Here is a 21,572-nt window from a genome sequence, read left to right as displayed (position 1 = left end):
ATATCAAATCTCCAACTTATTACTAAAAACGGGGGTAGCGATAATTAAAACAGTTTTTCGATCATAACACATTTTACGATCTCTTTAATGACCTCATAGCCAAACTGCATTTAGTGTTTTGGGAATTAGCAAAGTTCTTTAGTGACTTAAAAATAAGAAAGGCAATATAAATTCATGCTTATCTTTTCAATAAAAACAATTATACTGTGATTTCACTTCTTTTCGAAATAATCAATGATACCAATAATACCAATGCACCAACACTTAACATTTTCCAACTTTTAATTGCACTGTTCAAAAAAAAAACTTAACCCCCGTTTTTAGTAATATGTTGGAGATTTGATATTTCACAGAAAAGTGCTACCAAGGGGTATTTCGGGCCCCATATCTTCCGAAGGACTTTTCTGTTTGCTTAGAAATTTGACAACCTTCTTTACCTAAGGCTGATTTACCACTGGTGTAAAAATGAAAGTTATAGCATGAGTAGAAAAAAAGCACAATTTTTACAACCGCAAATTTAACCGCTAAAAATCGCGAATTTTTCAACCAAAAATACATTCAAATATAGCGCTTTTGATTCTCTAAAACAAGCAAAAAAAATTTCCATAATTATATTTGACTATCAAAAGTTACAAGCATTCTTGTTTCCACTGCCAATTATATCTGGACAGACTTTAACTACTAAACTGTTAAGTTTATTACTCTAGGTATGTAGGAGTATGGATCTTGAATAAAGTAGGTTGGGCTGGGTGGAGAGATGACGGACCTTAATTGATGCATGAGAAGAGAAGAGCAGAGCCCCAATCAGTCATTTTTTTAACTTTGAAAAACAGAACTTTTTTAAGTCTCTCTCTGATCCATTATCCATAAGATTAAAAGTTGCATTTTCAGACCTTTTTTTTGACATTTGACCTTCATTTGACATGTGATCCAGTATTCCAGACAGTCTAAACTTAAACTCCTATATCAGGATTAGAAACTAAGCTGGTCGGTAGTCCAGGAAAAAATGGCCAAAAACCCACCTTGAACGGGACTTTGTGAACCATGGTTTTTTAGCTTCCTATGTACCTATAGATTATGGTTTGGGATGGTTTTCAGGCTGAATAGGTGATAAAACCCTAAAATTTGACCTAAAACGGGGTCTTTTGCTCAATCAAGGGTCCCCCTTTACTAGTCGATTTTTCAAAGTGCTCAAATTAACAAACTTTTGTGCTAATCTGATAGAGCTTGAAGTGCTGAGCAAGAAAATGGGGTCATATGTTTGGTTTTGAACATCCGTTGCGGAGCTAGGGCCCGCTAAAGTCGTCAAAATGGCCGTTTTAGCCCTCTGCTGACGTCAGCATTTTTCCTTCAAATTTTTAGGCATTTCTGACACCTTTGCTGGATAGCCCTGAAAGAGTACTTCAAGAAAATGGTATGGTTTGTTGGGTTACAAATTGTAGATCTCAAGATAATTCCATTTTTAGATCTTACAAATCCCATAAAAAGTGCCGAGTCAGCAAAAAATTGCACTTTTCAAAGAACTTCCAACTGAATTATCTCGAGATCTACAATTTGTCAATGAATCAACGATCGAACGCAATCGAACATCAATCGAACGCAATTGAATCTGAAAATTGCGGTAATATTCGATTGAGATTCGATTGTGTTCGACAATCGAATTTCAATCGGTCGATTCCGTTCGATTTAGTTTGATCATCGATTCCGTTCGATTGAGATCGTTTGGACATGTGTATTAGGCAGTGGTGTCAGATTTAGGACCTCTCATGGTATAGAAATCTGCAACAAAAACGAAAGTGGTCTCTTCTGTCAGTATAGACCTAACTATTCATACAAAAATTACGGGAAACACATATTTGGACTTTGTACCCTATGCTGCACTCAAGCACTTATGCTAAAGTCCCACAAAAGCGGGACAAAAATCAGTTTTTTGAAGTTTGCAAAAAACGCCACGTAGAAGATCTTTCAAACTCAGCATATGTGAATTCACTCTATTCGAATAGAGCATGCAGTAAAAAATACAACTTTTCTATTTTTCCTTTTTTTTTTGCAAAACTTCTAGGAATGAAAATAAAGGGATAATGATAATTGAATGCTGTCCACTGATGATCCGCCGATCGTAAAGCTAGAATTGCTACGCGTTTTTTTGCTTGAGAATATGATTGACAGATTAAAGTTTTTCACCCACGCAGGAGCTGGCGGGCGTTCTGCGAGCGTTCTCGGCTCAATTCTTGGACCGCGCACTAAAATGGTAGACATTGCTTTAGCAGATCATTTCGATGGAAGTTGTTGGAATGTTTACAAGACTCTTGACAGAAAATCCTTTGTTTTATTGTCAATGATGACAGTGCCGTTATTAATTTTGTTAGATCTGACAAATTGATGTTTGTAAGTGCACTTTATAGTTGTGTTTCCCATTTAAAAACCATATTCTGGTTTTCATGTTATTAGATGCTGTTTTAGAGCTTTAGAGTTAGCCTGTCTGTACTGATTGCTTCCCCCCAGCGCTCCTTCGCAGCTGTTTATCAAATTTCCACCAATGAGGTTGCTGCATTTCAAATGGCCCTTCTTTTTGGCACCTGTGGCCTTTCAGTGCCTTGCACGACGAGCGGCTGTAAAATCCCACCCTTCATATATTTGTTTCAATCCGTGATCCGTGGCTTAGGTTTTTTCTCATCTTCAATTTATATACTGAAGAAAGCAGGAATTTGATGCGAGAGTTAGATTGTCAACAAAGTGCCGTAAAAAATCATTGAGTAAAAGAAGAACTTAAAATCTTAAATATTTTTATTTTGAAGAATAGGTGCAAAAAAAGTGAAACATAGAAAAAATTCATTTTTCCTTGCATTAATCGAAATGGGGGGTATGGAAAATTTTTTATGTTTATTTTTTTATGTTTATTTTTTTGCACACAATTTGGAAATCAGAAAGCATCCACTTACTTTACTTACTTTTGATGGATTTTTTGAGTCTCACTTTGGAAATCCGATGATTCACCATTTCTCTCACACTGTTTGAATCCGCTCTCCTGTAGGGATAATAATTTGGGAGCAGTGGTTTGTCTGGCCTGGTCTGGCAGTGTGGAAAGAAAAAGGTCAAGTTGTCTTTTAAATTTGGTTTTTGTGCAGTTTGTGATATTACGAATGTAAAATGGGAAAGAATTGAACAGCTTAGGTCCTTCTTCAGATGATGAGGTGTTTTTGTGCTTAGAATTTACTGTAAATTGTTCTAATCTCGACATCTGTCTTCTCTGGTCTTCTAATTTCGACACCCTTCTTTAGAGGTAGGAATAATATGAAAGTTGGAATTGGTGATTGAAAAAGGATTTATCCTCTCTTACCACTAAGCAAAGAAAAATAGTTTCGACCTTTCTATTATCTTTAGTTAGCTCTAGAAAAGGGTGTTGAATTTAGACGAGGGATGTCAATATTAGACCAAGTTACAGTACTTGGTGGCAGTTTTGTCCGAGCCTCTGGTTTCTGTAGCAGGTGATACCCCCTTTGTTCTCAGAGTGGTTGAAATTTGGAGAATATTTTTCTAAGATATACCAAGTATATATACTTTAATGGGATAAATTTTTGCGGGGATTAATTTTCGCGGATTTCGCGGATTTCGCGGATTTGGGTGTCATCCGCGAAAATAAGTCCCATTGGAAATTTGAAAAAGGCCCATCCGCGAAAATTAGTTTCCGCGAAAAATTTGAAATTTTTTTGCAGTCCGCGAAATTTCTATTTTTATCGTTTTTTATTTTTTTTCTACATGAGGAAAAAGGTCAAATCCTCGATATGCTTGTTAGCAAAAATTCGTTTTCCTCAAAATTTTCTTCACAAATTTACAAACTTGGAAGAGGTATTGGAAAAATTTTTATCTAAAGTGATCGCTTATTGTTAAAAGCTTTTCAATGCAAGAGGGTAATCCAACTGGCTTGAAATTAAACATTTAAAAGGATATGTAAGAAAAGGAGGGAAAACGGAAAACAAAAGAATTTATTTTCAATGATAAGAAAGAGTAAAAATAACGAAACAACAATTTTAAGTCATTTTATTTATCTCTCTTTTGCTTTTTTTAACACCATGGAAGTTCAAATTCAACTTTTGATAGTTGTAATACATATCTCCTCGCCCTATTCCAAAACACCCTCTTATTACTTGAAAAAAATATTCCTAATTTTCCTGGAAAAATTCTATTTCAATGTTTTGACCCTTTTCAAAAATTTTAATTTGTACCCCAATCCGCGAAATTAAATCCCCGCGAAAAATCAGGAAATCACTCATCCGCGAAAATTAATCCCCGCGAAATCTTAAAATTTCGCGGATGAGCTCAACCGCAAAATTTAATCCCCGCGAAAATTTATCCCATTAAAGTAGATGATTTGGTATCTTTCTCTACACCTTTCCAGACAGTATAGTTTTAGAGCTTTTAGTTTCTCCAAATAGTTCATATTTTGTAAAGAAGATATTCCATTTAGGAATGATTTTTGAAGCTGTTCTAGTCGTTGCATTTGGTTCTCTTAGGTGACCATCTGATAACAGTAATCAATGTTGCTACAGTCAAGGTAGATCACGTCCACAATATTGCCGTTTTTTATATGGTGGATAAGTCGTTCTGTGTGAGAGAGAGAGAGAAGTTTGCTCAGACAGGATCTTCCAGATCTGAAACCATGTTGGTTGCAATTAAAAAGATTGTTGTCTTCAAGATGTCTTTGTATCTTACTTCGGACAATTTTTTCGAAATTTTTTGAGACATTCAAAGACCAGTCCAGTCATCTGTAGTTTTCTGGTAAACCTTGATTGTCTTTTTTGAAGATTGGTGTGATATAGCTTGATTTCAGTAGATGGGGAGTTTGACTTTTGTCTAGAATGTTTTTCCAGATAAGACAAAGAGAAGTTGCAAGTTGTTGTCTGGATTTTTTGAGCAGGATGGCAGGGAAACCATCAGGTTCTGGGACAGAGTTAGAAGATAGGGTGTTGATTAGGTTGATAAAATCAACTTCTGTGAGGTCTATATCACATAGTTGAGAAGTGCTGTTATCATTTTCATTCAAGTCATATTTCTCCAATGGTTGAGTAAAGACAGAACTGTATTGGTTCTGAAGTATGTTAGCCATGCGTTTACTATCAGTTGTAAGTTCCTTTGTTGACGGATTTATTAAGGGTCCAACCTTGGGTTTGCGCTTCGAAAACTTCCTAGAAATGAAAGATCTGTTTCTCCTCAAAACCTATATTTTTATTCTCAAAGAATCCAGAAGTATCTTCCCTAGAAAATTTGGTATGTTTCCACAATTTTCAGAATTAAAATTTTGATCTGTTCTCCTGAGCTTATAAGAAATAGGATATCTGTTTCCCTCTCCTGGACCTGGAAATTTCTATCTGTTTCCCTTGCTTTTTGTGATTAATATCTATTTTCCCCCAGAAAGTTCAATCTGTTTCCAACGCAATATCATCTTTTTAGAAACAAATATCTGTTTCCCAATATATTATGTCATCTCCTGGAAATATTGATCTGTTTCTCTCTGATGGAGCGGGGAAACAGATAGCTTTTAAGGAAAAGGTCTTTCCTAGAAAATCGGATCTGTTTCCCCATTTTTCAAAAAAAGCTCTCTCCTGGAAAAGGGAAACAGATATTTTGGGGAAATGGGTTCGTTGGCAGCTTCTGTGTCTCTTGAAACATAAATGATTTTTTTATGAAGAGGAAGTAGTTTTAATAAAATCCGCTGGGAGTTAATCACCATTATGGCAATAATTTCAAAACAAGGCAAGTGATGTCTGTAACGTAATTATGAAAAGGTCTACTGCAGCAAAAAATAACTACCGCATATTGAATTCCTTGACTGTTTCCCAAAATTTCAATTTCTCAGAAAATGCAGGCAAAAAAGCTAGAATTTGATACAAGATAGCTAGATGGTTAACAAAGTGCCGCAAATAATTATGGAATAGAAGAACAATTTATGATCATACCATAAGTTGGTCTAATGCCGACATCCCTCTTCTAATTCAGACACCCTTCTTTAGAGATAGGAATAATAGGAAGCTAGGATAAAACACCACTAGACCTACTGGCTTCATGAGTATACTCAATGACAAAAATAAGAATCGATCGGTTTAAAGTCAGAGTTAAGATTCCATCACCATATAATATAATAAAGCTAACAGAAATTAGATGAAATTAGTATACCTAAGGTTTGAGTCATGTCAAACAGAGATTGTCTCACATGGGAATATTTAGAGCAGTGTAGAGAAATGGGCTGAGTATTTTCAACTGAGTTGGTCCTGCAACCACAAACAAAAGGAGTCCAAGGTGTCAAGATTACCATGCCTAAAGTTATTGCGTTGAGATGAATGAAACTCACCCAAAGTCGATTGAGAAAGACCACATCGTGATTGTCTGGAACATCAAAAAGATCACATTGTTTGGGTCTGAAAAATTGGTTTTTTAAATGTTATAATAGAAGGTGGATTTCTTCTTATATCAGGGAAGAAAGAGTTTTGGAAACACTCAGTTTGTATAATATCAAGATGATAAATCGGATTTCTTGTATTTATGTTTCTTTTGGCACTGTAAGTTTTACTGGCAGATAGTTACATTTCAGTAAGACGGAGTTTGGTTATTTATAATTTTATAGAAGAATCAATAGTTCAGAATATATTATGTTCTCTTGAGATGTTCCAGGAAAGTAGCCTGTGATAGCTAAAAAGGTGTTATGTTGAATGACTTTGAGCTTCTGCAAAATTGAGGTGTTTCCTTGACAATCAAATATGATATCACCATAGTCCAAATGAGGTCTAATGTAAGATTTGTAGATGGTTTTAAAAGCACCTCTAGGCACATGTTTGTAATACCTTTATTTGCCTTTTGTATCTTCTCATCCAATCGCGATTGAAAGAAAGTTTTGAATCTAGAATAAGACCATTTGAAAATTTTCTGCCTTTGAAATATCCAGAAACACACCCAAGCCATATTTTTTAAAGGCAAGGCAGTGTTCGTTGGTGGCCAAAAGGGGCACTTTTTCCAGTGTTTTTCCACTAAAAAGGCTCTTTTACCAAAATTTTAGTAATTTCAAGAGGGGCAGCGTCCAAAAAACCGGATGCTTAAAGGGCATGAAAAATGGTCTGACACCCCTGGTATCCAAAGAAGGGTTCAAAGTGCATCATAGATACCGGGTGCACCAAAATAAAGTATACAGGTTTGTCGAGATATTATGAGCTTAAGGATTTAAATTTTTTGTTCATTCTTTTTTTATTGCATAGAGGATGCTTTAACTTGAATTTTGAGCTATATTAAGTTTGAAAAAGTAGTTCAAAAGTTATTTCCAAAAAACTGACTTTTTTTCCATGTCGAAATTTCAAAAAATCATTAAAAACAGCAATCACGCTAGATAAATAAGACAAAAAATGACAAAAACACAATTTCATTGTTTTTTATTCCTTTTTCTCTTAAATCTTATATTTTGCCAACAGTTTAAGTCCAGCAAACTCGATGCAGACCCAAGTTCTTTGAGCAACTAGTCGAGGAATGGTGATCTATTTTTTTTCAAAAATGTTCTCACATAGCACACACATAACATCAAAACATCTCTTGAAGATTTCCAAAAAAATCTTTCAGCCTTTCCAAAAATATTATCCCACATGGGAATAGCTTGTTTTACCATATTCTTAAATTCTGCAACGAGTTTTAATGAACACAATTGCAGTTTTTTGGTATTTTAATGTGTAAAGAAGGTAAGTGTGAAAAGAAAAGTTTGCTCGCTGTTTTTAATGATTTTTTGAACTACTTTTTCAAACTTAATGTATTATAGCTCAAAATTCAAGTTAAAGCATCCTCTATACAATAAAAAAAGAATGAACAAAAAATTTAAATCCTGAAGCTCACAATATCTCGACAAAGTTGTATACTTTTTTTGGTGCACCCGGTACACTTTTCAAATATTTTCGCAAGCACTGGAAGAGGAGAAACTGGTCTGTAACTTCAGCTATGCTCTCGTCTCTCTTTTTATAGACAGGAACCAGAGTTGCTTAGCAAAGGTTTTTCTAAGAGACTTACCACAGATCCTAATCATATGAGTAGAAACATTATCTCACCAATGGGCCTTATTGATGCTCAAAGAGTTTCAGCCTTCCAAAGTCTATGTTCATTGAGGAAACCAACATTGTAAGTCCAGCCTTAACCTCCACTTGATTGAATAATTTTAGATTATTAAAAATAACACTAATTATTGAAGAAAATGTTTGACAGTTTATGGCTGCTCTTTGCTATATTTGTTGGACCAATACAATATGTGCAGGCAGGTGAGCTAACTTTTTTAGTTTTTAAACCTGTTATAGCTTAGTTTAATACTTGAAAATAAGTATTTATTCTGAAGCTTTGACTGAAAGCTTCGATTTTTGTTTTTACATTCACTGTATGAAATGCCAACCATATACGAAAAATTTTTGCTCTAATTTGTTTGTTTTTTCAGTTACTAATCGATGTCCAGATCCTTTATCTGTCATCCAAGCACCTCGGCTTGCACAAAGCAATGCAATGAGGGATTATGGCAGATGGAAGTATGGCTTTCGTATCACATACACTTGTGCACCTGGACACAAGTTTCCTGATGGTAGAACAAAGAAATATACAAAATGTGTCATAATTAATGGAAAGTTAGATTGGAGCATCAAAACATTTCCTAATTGTTATGGTAAGGAATTTGTTTCGGTAATCAAAAAAGACAGGATACACAAAATTTCAATGGACAGGCTGCTGAAAGTGCTTGATCTACCTTTTAGTGTGAGCAAGGTCATTGGTCATTTTATGTCTCAAAATGACCAAATCTTGATTTATCAAAAATTCTTTTTAGTTCGCACTATCATTTACTCACAATAATTTCAAATTGAGTCACTGAATTCTGTGTTGAAAGATTAGAACCTTTATAGGTTGATATAATCATAAAATTGCCTTCTTTTCCAGATTACTGCCAAGGATCCCGGTGTCTTCATGGTCGATGTCAATTTAACAAATTCCTTGGAAAATACAAATGTAATTGTCTTGATCATTATGGCGGGCGCTTCTGCAATCAAGGTAAACAAAATAAAGTATTGTTTCCTTTGGTGTAAATGGCTTTTAATACTTTCTAATTGCTGTATTTAGTTTCCTGAGTACCAGTTGGATTTCGCAAAAACCACATTTGAAAGAAAGTGAGATTAGAGCCAGCTGAAAATGTAAAAATTATTTATTGATAGATTGGAAAGCAAAATACATCTTTATTATAAATCTGGTTTGATTTACATATTTATAAAAATTTAAAAATATAGTAAAAACTGTATAGTTATAGAAATATTAGTCTCTCTTTTTGGACCTACCTTGGAAGTCCGATTATCGAAAAAAAAATTTGTTTGGGCAAACTTGGGCCAAAAAATGCCTCAAAATGAGGTTTTCTGGACTGAGTGAAATTGCTTCATTAGTTTTTCTGATTTTTTACACAGTTATGCAAAATGGTAATTCTTAAAAATGTGAGACTTTTGTGGCAAATTTTGGCCAATATTCGGATTTGTGAAAGTTGCTTCATTCAATTTTATCTTCAATGAGTTAGAGTTATCTTTACAGGAAAGAAATGACTGTTTATGTTTATGCCCTAAACTCCTTTGGGCTGCTTATCTCTAAAACATTGGAAAGCTAACATGAAACAAGTTGCATCATGCTTTCAAGCTTACGCATCTCTATGCTATGCTGTTATTATTTCTTTTTCGTTCGAACATTTTCATTTTCATTCAGCATGTTTCCAACTACCTATTTTATTCAGCATGTTGCTTGTTATGTTTCATTTTAATTTTCTTTATAGTACTTTCAGTACTTACTTTCCTTGAGGTCAGATCTCTGATATAATTAGCAAAAAAGTCTCTTTAAAGCATTGTTATAATGAAGTAAAGAAGATTGAAACATCTATATTGTTAACCGGTTACTTTTTCGAAGCGGGCTACACGACTTTTTGCGCAATGCAATTGGTTCTTTTCGCATGACGACGGGCCTACATTGTCCAGAGTTGCCCGTCGTTAGGAAAATTCATTGTGACGTCACGTTTTCAAAGGAAAATGAACAATGCGTTGACATAATTTCTCTCATTTTTTATTTCTGACGTCAGAAATTATAATAATTTTTTATCTCTTTTCGCTCGTTTTTTTCGCTTTATGTCGCTATTTTTCCTGGATAAAGCGCTAAAAATCAACCGAAGCTGAAGGAAACGGTCAACAAATACAATAATGACCGGTTTTTTTCGGGCTGTACTGAAAATATTGCCCTCGGTCAACGCAACAACCTCGCAAGCTCGGTCGTTACTTGACCTCGGGCAATATTTCTCAGTAAAGCCCTCGCTAACCGGTCATTATTGTATTTTTAATGACCATTCAATTTATTTATTCAGAGAAGTGTGATCTGCCAACAACAACCGAAATACCAAACGGTTCTCACAATGGAAGCATGTCATACAGCTACATCTTACATGGTCTCAAAGAAGGTGCACAAGTTCATTACCGGTGCAACACTGGCTATCGAATGATCGGTGATAGCATGAGCACGTGTATGAAGAGTGGTATTTTTCATCCACCCTCACCACAATGTGTTAAAAGTAATAGTTCAATACCTGTTTTGTGTCGATAAACTGACAAATACTCCTTTTTTGGTTTGCACTTCTCTGCTGACATTAGAAAACTTTGAAACATACTTTTAAAGAAGGCCAGGGATTATCACTCCTACAAGTAACAAATTGATAACTTATCATATAGTGAATTTTATCTTAACTTTCACCAATTTTCAACTGAAGTCGTTTTAAACTTTCAGATGAATCTTATTGGCATCTTTACGAATGCCAACGCCAGTATGACAAACCAACCATGAAAGAAACAGCACTTTACAAACATGCCATGTTGACAGCACCACATTACTGGTGGGGAGGTATTATCGGTTTCAGTTGTCGTAATCCCACTCAAGTCTTGGTGGATTATAAAGATCGTCCTTTTCATGGATCAACAAAGTGTCAAAATAATTTACAATGGTCTCGACAATGGCCATTGTGTAAAGGTAGTTCATTAAAAGATGAGAAAATAGCTTCACCATAATTTTCATTCCTAGGATACCGATAAATAAAGGGCTTCTTAGTTTTCTGCTTTACGCGCTTATGTATTTTGTCTAAATCCCTAAGAATGTTAGAATATTCTCCAAAGCCTTCTACAGTGTTTAAAGAAATAATTTAAAAAAGTGTATGTTGAGTAAATTCGTGTAAGAAATATTTAAAAAAAATCTGACTAATGGGAGAAAGGTATCTAACTCAAAATTTAATACATGGGGTATTGCAAAGCAAAAGATATGACATTTGTTGTGATTCTAAAGTGGTCGATTGTAATAAAAGTCTTTCATTCTAGTGCGCACTTGCCAACGACCAATATTAGACCGTGGAACTTTCACTTGGATCAATGATCTAGATGGCTTCTTTGTTGACTCTGTTACTTTGGTAACGTACAAATGTTATTCACCATACTATTTGTACGGTAACCGACATGCGAAATGCTTGAATGGGAAATGGACGTCTGTTCCAAAATGTTACAATTTCGAAGCGTTCAAAAACCAATGCATGCTGGATGGGAAAGTTTTGGATTTCCAAGGATACAATAAATCTGAACCAGTGTGTGCCAAATCCAGTAAGATTCTAATCCTTTCTAATGTTTCCTTTTGTCATGCTTCGACTAATGAAGTTTTCATATTCGAAGATTTTTTGGGTATTATTTTACTAGAACGAAAACAGGCTTTTGGTTTGTGAATTTCAAAACTATTGCAAAGTATGAACATGCATTATATTATTGAAGACTTTTGACACAACTCCAGTATCCTGTTTTTCTTAGCTCTAAAATGCTACCATTTTGAAATTGAAAAAGGAAAAATAGTTTTGAGAAGTGTTATGTCATCATGTTACTAAACCTCTTAGCGTATACTGAATGTAAACCCACTTTACTGGACAATAAAAAATCCACAGCGTTGTGGATAGAGAGGTTTTTTATGTTTTTTTAAGCTACTTAACTTCCGCCAATGAACGATTTGCGTAATGGATCACGTCTACAGATTCGAACGTTTGCTTCCATAATGGCGGAAATTATGTAACCTGAAAAACCTTTCTTTAAACTATGATCACCTTCAGGTTACCTGACGGACGATGAAGCTGCGAAGAAGCAGTTGAAGACGATCACAGTTGTGACGTCAACTGCTGCAGTGTTGTTCGGTATTTTACTCATCATTGTGGCCGGTGTCGCTTTCCAACGAAGAAGACTGCTCTATCGTATACGAAGGTAAATACTTGTTGTCTATTTTTCCAAAATTATTTTTACTGAAATTCCTTTTATTAAGAAAGTGTTTTTTTGGACCACGTGAAAGACATTTTTCTTTTCTTTGTCTTTGCGGTCGATCGTCGATCGTCTAGAGATAAAATCTTTTTGTCCGGAAGGTTCACGTAAATCATTAAATAACTTCTGGAAGAGTCCGGAGTTCATTCTTATTCCTACAACTGAAAAATCATCATAAGGTCAATATTTTTCCTTAACTACTTCCGAGCTAAATTATTTTCTTTTAATTTTCCCTCGGTTAGATTATCTAAAGAATCTTCTTTGAAACTTTTTGCGTGCGAAGAATTAAATGGTTAATGAAAAATTAACGAGTATTTTGTGGCCGTCATTGTTCACCAGGTTGCAAGAAGCTCAAACGGTGGAGAGAGATCAGCGAGACATGGACCATGATGTATACATGCAGTTCGTATTACCCTCTTATGATGAAGCACAGAAAAGCAAACCTACATCCTTACCTCCTACTTTCGATGAAGCGACGCGGGCTGCAGAGGAGGAAGAAGAACAACAACAAGGCGCAACTGCAGGTAACTTTTTGATTATATAGTTTAAAGCTCTTCCGAAACTTCTGCATAGATAGGTCGCATGCACGGTTTTTATAAGAACATAAGGCTTCGATGGACAAAATGCTAAGAACAACTTAAGAACATTTAAAGGCTTTAAATTCAAAAAGTTAAAAACATAAGAAGCCTTCAAGAACTTAAGATATCTTATAAAAAAGCGTGTATTATTGTACTTAATTATCGCAGGGAGTTTTGTGAAAAAGTTCTTTGAACTAGGATTCTTTATTTTAATAGAGATGGCGAAAAGATGTAATTTAACCTTGTTGTGTAATTCAATAAAATGTGACTGTCTGTAAGAAAAGGATGCTCGCTATATCAGCAAATAACCGTTTGAACAATGTTTGATTAGATCAATAAAAAACGATTTGTATCTTTTTAAGTATGAAATTTGTGGTTTTTAATACTCATTGAAAATTTTTAAATGATTCACTCACAACGTTTAATGTTTTAGTAGTTATTGACTTTTCTTGCACGAACTCGATAGGAAGTTTAAAAAATGCAGAACCTTATCCACGTGGATAGCAGCGGATGGAAGTAACAGTTTTTTATTGGTTTGGTGTGTGGATGTTCTTTTTTAACTTGACAAGTAAATTCTCTACCTAGTCGAATGTTTTCATCGTGGTCTCTTTCAGCTAAAGCCAAAAAGAACTGTTGTTGATACGCTGCTATCCACGTTGATAAGGTTCTGCATTTCATAAAATCTTGTTTTCATTTTTGTTTGTTTGGGTTTTTCAATAATTTCCATTGCAATTCTTTATTCCTCCTCTTTTAAAATGGTCATTCAAAAATGCGTTCAAAATGGACATTGATCTTTTTAACATGTTTTCTCACTTTTTTCAACATCAGTGATAGCGCCTTCATATTCAGTTGCCGAGGATCCGGCGCCCCCGCCCTATGATTTAACCAGAGAGCAGCAAGGACAAGAAGGGTCCGACACTTCCCACATCCTACCTACGATTGGCTCAACGAGTAGCTCGGATGAATCAGATCATTTCGACCTCGGTGTTTATTTGGATGACGCAATGTTACTGTAAAATGATGTAATGTTGGTAAGTCAGTTTTCGCTTATTCGTGATATTCATGACGTAATGTTTTATACGGAAGCTTATCACTTTAAACAATAAGATTAGTGCCAAATTCCCATGCACACAATTTTTGGACCTACCTCGGAGGTCCTTTAAATTAACCTATGTTCGTCCGTCCGTTCGTTCGTTCGTTCGTCTGTTACCAGCTTTTCTCGAGATTTTCTCATTAGCTTTTCTGATTTTTTACATAGTGATGCAAAATGACAGTATATAAAAATGACGGAGCCCGATTTTTGAAAAAAAAATGTTTCGCCTTTTTTATTTATCTTATTTACCGGTCTTTTTAGTCATTTCCGTACGATTTTTGGCATTTTTCTATTTTCTTATTACATTAGCTTCAGGTCCTTTCAGCATGTAGCTCGTCCAACTTGAAGCTTTTTTTAGTCTTATTTTAAAGAGATAACTCTCCCTAATTTGGCCATTTTATTGCTTTTTACGTATGCTTCTTACTTTTCAGGTGTCATTTGCTCTTGGAAATTTGTTTCTTAATTTGGTGATTGGTATCTTGTCATGCTATTTTCACTTTAGACCATTTTTGTATATATTTGACCCCTGTAATTAAGATATGCGTTTTTTTGTATTTAAAAAGTTTTATTTTGTATATTTCTTGGTATTTTTTTGTTGTGCAGCTTTCCGACTCTTATATTTTTCGTTTTATGTTTTTTATAAAAGATTCAAATTTTTTATTATTTAGATGCTTTGAGATTTTTAGAAATTTTAGATATTACATTTTTTACATAATATTGACTGCCAAGGACACTTTAAGGTTTTGATAATTGATATATTTTTCGATGCCTATTTTCAAAACCGTTACTTGATTGATTCGGTTTTTCAGCTTGCGTCAACTTCTGACTGATCAGGGGGGGATACAAAGGCAGGGTACTAACCCATAGCCGGGTGGTGGTGTCTATTTTTGCATTTCAAAAAAGTTAGTACCCGGTACTACTTTAGGGGTGGGGGTGTGTATTTTTTACTCTTCTAGCAAGTACAGGGTACTATTTGGGTACTTTTTCACAGAGTTTTGCTCCTTTTTCAATAAAAAAAGTAGTCTTTTGTAATATTTTGACTTTTTTCAAATATTATTTTTTTGATTTTAAATTTTTTTTAATTGAGAAACTTTTTTTTACTCTTTTGAGAAATTTTTTGATTTATGTGAAGACAAAACTTCCGAAATGGTCAAGAAGTGTGTTATTAAAATCAAAGGACAAAAGCCTCTGACTAATCAATGACAGTTTGTTTGAATTATCTGTTCATTTCAGTCAGAAAAACTAACATAGTACCCTCTCTTTTGATCTAATCTGTAAAATATAAGATTCTAGGGGGTGGTGTCTTTATTTTTTACAGCAAAAATGAAGTAGTACCCGGTACTAAATATGGGTGGGTGGTACTAAAAAGAAATTGAGTGAAAAATCAAGTTAGTACCCTATGGGTTAGTACCCTGCCTCTGTATCCCCCCCTGGACTGATTTCATTTTCCGGATGTTTTTTTATGACACCAGTATAAGTGAATCAAAATTGACAAGGTTGCGATTTTGAGAAACATTTGGCAGTCTTGATTTCAGTTTGATGGATTTGAAGCAATTTCAAGCAAAGCCAATAAAGCTGGCTACCGTATTCCACTGGCCCATGAGTTTCTTCTAAAAAGCAATCAGTGTGGTCATCGGGTTACAACGCCGTCAATTTTGCTTCCTACCTTGATACTTCTTATCTAATTGCAAAAAAGAACAAAAGATGTTCTATTAAAATTTGTAATTATAAAGGTAAACTCTTCAATCCTTGTAGGATATAGATTTTCAGATGAAAATAATGAAATAAATTCTATTTTCGTCCACGATTTTGTGTTTAATGGACGATACCGTCTATTTCTTGAAGAACATGTCTTTCCTTAGTTTTTGCTTCTCGTCATTCTTTCTGATCCAAGCTTCTACGAGTTTCTCTGTGAGTTGAATTGAAATGATCGTCCCCACAGTTCGGTCAGAGACAACTGTAAATCGCTAGTTTCTTCATTGATAGTAACTATTATCGTTATTTTATTTTCAGATTAAAAAAAAAAAAAAAAGGTCAATACTACAAAACAACCCTGTCTTTATGGGATGAGCTTTGGAAAAAAAGTTCGATCAGCAATTCTATGATCTACCATCTTTAATAATGAGCCATGTTGGAAAAAGATCGAAAAATAACATGCTGCGTCCTGGTGATGGTCATGGCACGCTTCTCGTTTGCTTTCGCACCACATTCTCTGAGTAAGAAAATCCTGGTTTCTTAGTAATAATTTATTTTCCGATATATTTTTGAAAATATTCTTAAAATAAAAGCTTTGCAATTTCTTGGACGAATATATCCAGAGTCGGACAGTCGGTCCGAGGAAAATTTCCAAGGAGTCTAAAAAACATTTTTCAAGTTTTCCAGGAGATAAATAGTTCTATTCCTAATCATCTTTAATAGTGGGCCATTGTAAGAATCGAATGGATGAAATAGAGGAGACACTCAAAGTGGGTCTACTGCCCAGCATTGAGCCACGTAATCGAATTTACAACCCAAGTGACATCATCAAATTTTCATGTCCTGACGATTATTTGCTTGAGGAGCATGGAAAGCTTTCCAAATACTTGTGGTACAAATGCACTGTCTTTGGAGTCTGGAACCAGGAACAATGGCCTGTTTGTAGAGGTAATTACAACATGTAGTTTGTCATTTTCTCCGCCATATTTACATCCTTTAACAACACATCCGTTCAGTTTTTATTTGACGTCAGAATCATTTTAGGGTGGTAAAGCGGACAAAAAAGCCCGCGCGGTAATTGGCGGCTACGGTCGAAAACGTGTATTGTTAAAAATGTTGAGGAAGCCAGCATGGCTAGAACAAGTATATGATGGTTATTTTATTTGGTACAATAATTAAGTGTCTTTGGAAAGAGAAAGCGAAATTTTTCTTCCTATTTAAGCAGTGATTCTCCCAATAAAGATGATTGACCTGTTATTAAATTATTTATTCCAAAGGACCTTACGAGAACGTCACATGTCATAACGAATATCTCTTCACTCGCCAATCTGAGAAGTCGTGGTTGAATCCAACACCGAACTTCAAGCATGCTTTATATAAACCACCCAATCAAAAAATTTTCAAGCATTTGACCGTCATCAACTTTCAGTGTCCTTCAGGGATGAACTTCAGAGGTACAAAAGGATTGGTGATCATGCAATCCAAGTGTGGTAGTAATGGAGATTGGACTCGTGAATGGCCCATGTGTCAAGGTTTGTCATCTTTTGGACTTTTTCTTTTCATTCGTCGCTTATTCGTTTCTCTTCTCTATTTCTTTGTGTAGTTTTGATCTCTTTGACACCTTTTCAAACATTTAGAGTTTTTTTTAGACTGACTATTGTTTTCATATCTACCCATTAGGACTATTTTTTTGTTTAGGTAACACATGTTCCCCATACCGTTTGAAACACGGGACTTCCGGTACAGAAGACCGGCTTTTCTCGCCTGGAACATCTGTGCAGATCAAATGCCACACACCTCATTTTCATTTGTGGGGAACAAATACGAGTACTTGTACGAATTCTTTGACGTGGTCCGGCTCAACGAAGCGTGACTGCATCACAATGTCACGGTTCCGATCACGTTGTGTGAAGAAAGGACGGATGTTCGAGACACGACACAACAACATACATGGATACTTGGAACCTGTCTGTCATGCACGAAGTAAGAATCTGTGAAATCAAAACTATTAACATATTCATTTATTTTCACATTTCCTCTGCCGCTTTGCAAGTACTCTCGGGTATCTAATAGCCGGGGGGGTTGGAATAAAAATGTCCTGGGTGGAAAATTTTCGAAAAGGAGGCTAATACAGCAGAATTAGGGCAAAAGAGGTAATTTTCAAAAAAAATTTCCCAAAAATCAATAAGCGGGGAGGCGGGAATACGAATGTCCTGTGTGGAAAATTTTCGAAAAATTGATTAGCGGCCATTAGGTACCCGAGAGTAGTTGCTATACAAAGATAGACTTCCGGACTTCTCATTTCACTCATCATCAATTGATTTAGGTCCGAAGGGGCCTAGGTCAATATCATTTCATCTCTGAAGTTTTCAAGATCCATTCATTCATTCATTTCTCCAGGGGTAGCCCATCACGAAGAAATGCGTCGCGAAGAAGCCGAGGGAACACGTCGTATCATACTGGCGTCCGCCGTTCCCCTTTCCGTACTTTTCTTCATTTTCCTCACGATAAGTTCTGTTTACGTGTACCGCTTACGTCGACGTAACCGTATGCTGTCTTACGCCATACGTTACCAGAATGAAGATAACGTCATTCAAATGTTCCTACCGTCCTATGAGGACGCCTTGAAGAGCAAACCGACCACCCCACCACCCTCTTTCGATGAATCATATAGTCTCCTGCCGCCCAATGAGCGAAGTGAGTTTTATACTTAAAAGTCTTTTTAAATTCTTCAATATGATACTTCGTTATTCGGCAAGAGAAATTTCATAATTACTCGAAAGTTTTCTTTTTCTTTCCGAATTTCTGTCACCTTGTAAGTATATGTATTTCTTATCGGGAATGTTTTGATTAGAAATATCGGTACTTAATTTACTCTCTTTTTCTCAAAACATAGCTTTCTCACTGAGCTCATCTTCAAGTCATCATCATGAAAACGAATCATCTTCACCGAGGGCGTCATCAAGCCTAAGGGCGCCCTCTTCCCCGCCGCCCTATGTTGCTGATGACAACCGAGAAGAAGATAATGAAGAATAAGAATAATGACATCATATTGGGAAATCATTTTCGGTGATGAATATAGATTTCAACAATGAACCTCGATAATATTTTGGTATTCCATTTTCATGTAAGAGATATACATGAGGAGACATGCGGATTTAAAGTATTTTTGAATTCATTTGGCGGCTCCGCTCCACGTCTTTGTATCACGTTAAAGAGATGCTTTGGTTTTGTTCTGTTTCCTTGAATATCCATACACAGGTCGAAATAACCTTTTTAGATCAAAAAAGTTTCTTAAAATGAGGAAATATCTCTTCAAATTTTAGATTTTTTGCACTCTCTTAGAAAACTTCTATCCTACACTTTGACTTATGTAAACGAAGGTTGGTTATTAATGATTGTCTGACACAACCACCCCAGCACATGTTTGAATATACTCTTGGGTATCTAATAGCCAGGGGGTTTGGAATAAGCGACGAGTGTTGGAAAAAATCTCAAAACTTAATAAGGCTCAATATATATATGTTCGTATATATGATTATGTATCGTATATATGATAAAGGACTATTTATTTTCCTAATTTAGATTTTTGTAATATTTTGTGTACATATATTTTCATACTCGGTTCATTTAATCAAATGTCTTTTACTTGGGATAATTTTTTATTGATTTTATAGATTTTATATTTTTTCAGATCTTGTATTTTTGTTCTGTTTTTACCGGCGCATCAAGTATGGTGCCACTTTAAAAAAGGAAAAAAACATCGAATATTTCGAAGATCTTTTTTTACAGCACTTCAAAGTTCATGATGTAATGTTTTATACAGAAGAACCCAAAAAAGACTGGGTGTTCCATACTAATTTTGAATTTAAGCAAATTTAAACTAAAATAATGTCAAACGCCTGGGCTATTCTGGGTGTTTCCGTATAAAATATCGTGTCATGAAAATTATGAAATTATCCTTCATGTTTGTATGTAAAAGGACCACAAAGAGATTATTGCTAGGTTTCCAAGCAAGCCAGGATTTCGGAAACTTACAATGGAGTGTAGAAGGGAAATTTTCAATCTTAATATCTCTTTCTAATTAATAAGTTTCTGCGTACATTTATCAAATCAAAAATATATATTCTTATAGAGAAACCAATCAATAGCAAAATTGAAATTCACAGTATTTGGCGCAATTTTCCTCAAAAAACTCGATGGAATTTCCAAAACATGAGTAGTTATTTTCCCGGAACTTTTCTTCGCATTGGCTTTGATCGATATTGTTTTCACATACATTGCGCCTCATTCTCACGTTGAAATGCTCTAAAGAAAAGACAAAAAGGTTTTAACCAACCTTAACCGAATGACGTGTATACACACTCAAAATTAGCCAATATACCGAGTTCAAGACTAACTCCTGACCACTTCATTTAAAAGGCATAAACAGAATGATTTCTTTGAAGAGTTTGATTCGTACCAGTACGAATAGTACTGAAACCATCGTCTAACTCTCAAATCGTTACAAGCGTTTATGTCAGTTTGATGTTTTGGATTTCGAATAAAAGGTTGAAGGTTTTCACTTTTTTCAAAAAATGTTATTCTCAGAGCTCAGATTGTAGTGAAAGGTCAATAGGGTGAACATAGAGTTTATACCTTGAGGAACGATTTCATCTTTCATAGCTGGACTTTTCGTGGCTTCGTTGACTGAAAAATAAAGAAAAACAACCTATATATTGAGGTTTCAAGACTCGTATCCCAAGCAAATTTAAAGTATTTAAGAAATCCCTCAATATACTCCAAAAATAACAAACCCAGAGATTATTTCTGTTCTTAATAGCTATCTGTCACTAAAAACACCAAATTGAAAACCAACAAAGAACTAATCACAAACCTGCGAAGACAGCAAGAAGAACAGCTAAAGCCAAAGTTATCTTCATTTTGTTGTTTAAGAGTAAATCTCCTAAGTGAAATAATGCTTGTCTTGCGAGTTCTTCGAGAGAGTGCTGATTTTGCTTTCCTATGCCAAATTTAAGCCATTTTATACCCCTTTAGATTTTCCTTTGGCATTTTTCTTTGCCCAAAAAATCATTGGGTCATTTTTTCTTTATATAAATAGGGCAAAGAAAAGTAGAAAAAGAAGAAATTTTGTCATCTTTCCATACATTCTTAATAAATTTTCATGTTTTTACTTCGCGGCCATTACCATAATATTATTCTTTCGTACAAACCAAAATAAAAGTTGCGATTTTTGTGACGAAATTTTTGTGTTTGGTTTTTTCTCCCCAAGAAGAGAGAAAAAAACAGATTTGGCCATATGGTTCTAGTACCATGACCTTAATCTATGTTAAATTTTCTTGTCCTAAATCTAAGTAGCTTAGGCCTAGTAGTTTTGCCCGCCTTTTCAATACCAAGAAAGTTAAAGCCCAATGTATCAATGGCGTACCCAGAGCCACTAGCACCACTTTTTTTTGTTTTATTGGTGGACGTGGGTACAATAGGTACTTTCATTTGTGCTACAAGTATTATAAAAAAGAGCGAAATAAGGTACTGGGTTCTTCACTTTTTTCGTCTTCACTTTTTTCATGTTACTTTTGAATTGTTTTGAAATTTGAAAGAATCAAGCTTTTCAAAATTATTCCTCCAAAAAGGTGTTACATTTAGTACACGCCTGTATCAGTGACGCAGTCAAATCCGCCCCGGTGAAAAAGTGACAAAAAATGGCCTGATTTTAAACCCTGCTCGGATAATGAATGAGCCTTTTCAAAATTAATCGAAACTTTCCACCCGAGCGAGAATTTGGAAATATAGTTTCAAAAAAGCACCAACTCCCATTGTTTTTTAAACAGACTTTAGACA

General features: G+C 35.0%; 2 protein-coding genes across 2 annotated transcripts; both read left to right on the top strand.

Moving 5' to 3' along the window:
* Positions 1-8,164: 8,164 nt before the first annotated feature.
* LOC136820761 (protein lev-9-like) lies at positions 8,165-15,830 on the top strand. Its single transcript, XM_067076984.1, has 10 exons — positions 8,165-8,285; positions 8,456-8,677; positions 8,947-9,057; positions 10,397-10,600; positions 10,813-11,052; positions 11,394-11,669; positions 12,164-12,311; positions 12,705-12,889; positions 13,772-13,974; positions 14,468-15,830. The coding sequence occupies exons 1-9, from the start codon at positions 8,222-8,224 to the stop codon at positions 13,957-13,959; spliced, it is 1,638 nt and encodes a 545-aa protein (XP_066933085.1). The 5' UTR covers positions 8,165-8,221; the 3' UTR covers positions 13,960-13,974; positions 14,468-15,830.
* Positions 15,831-16,047: 217 nt separating this feature from the next.
* Positions 16,048-19,497, top strand: LOC136820765 (uncharacterized). Its single transcript, XM_067076990.1, has 6 exons — positions 16,048-16,252; positions 16,455-16,679; positions 17,009-17,263; positions 17,430-17,714; positions 18,132-18,428; positions 18,628-19,497. Exons 1-6 carry the CDS (start codon positions 16,165-16,167, stop codon positions 18,765-18,767), a joined length of 1,290 nt encoding a protein of 429 aa, XP_066933091.1. The 5' UTR covers positions 16,048-16,164; the 3' UTR covers positions 18,768-19,497.
* Positions 19,498-21,572: the final 2,075 nt, after the last annotated feature.

Source organism: Clytia hemisphaerica, unplaced genomic scaffold, assembly GCF_902728285.1.
Source record: "Clytia hemisphaerica strain Z4C2 unplaced genomic scaffold, Clytia hemisphaerica genome assembly, whole genome shotgun sequence".
NCBI lineage: Eukaryota > Metazoa > Cnidaria > Hydrozoa > Leptothecata > Clytiidae > Clytia > Clytia hemisphaerica.
Note: the sequence above shows the minus strand (reverse complement) of the source record. Positions and strands in the feature narration are given on the sequence as shown.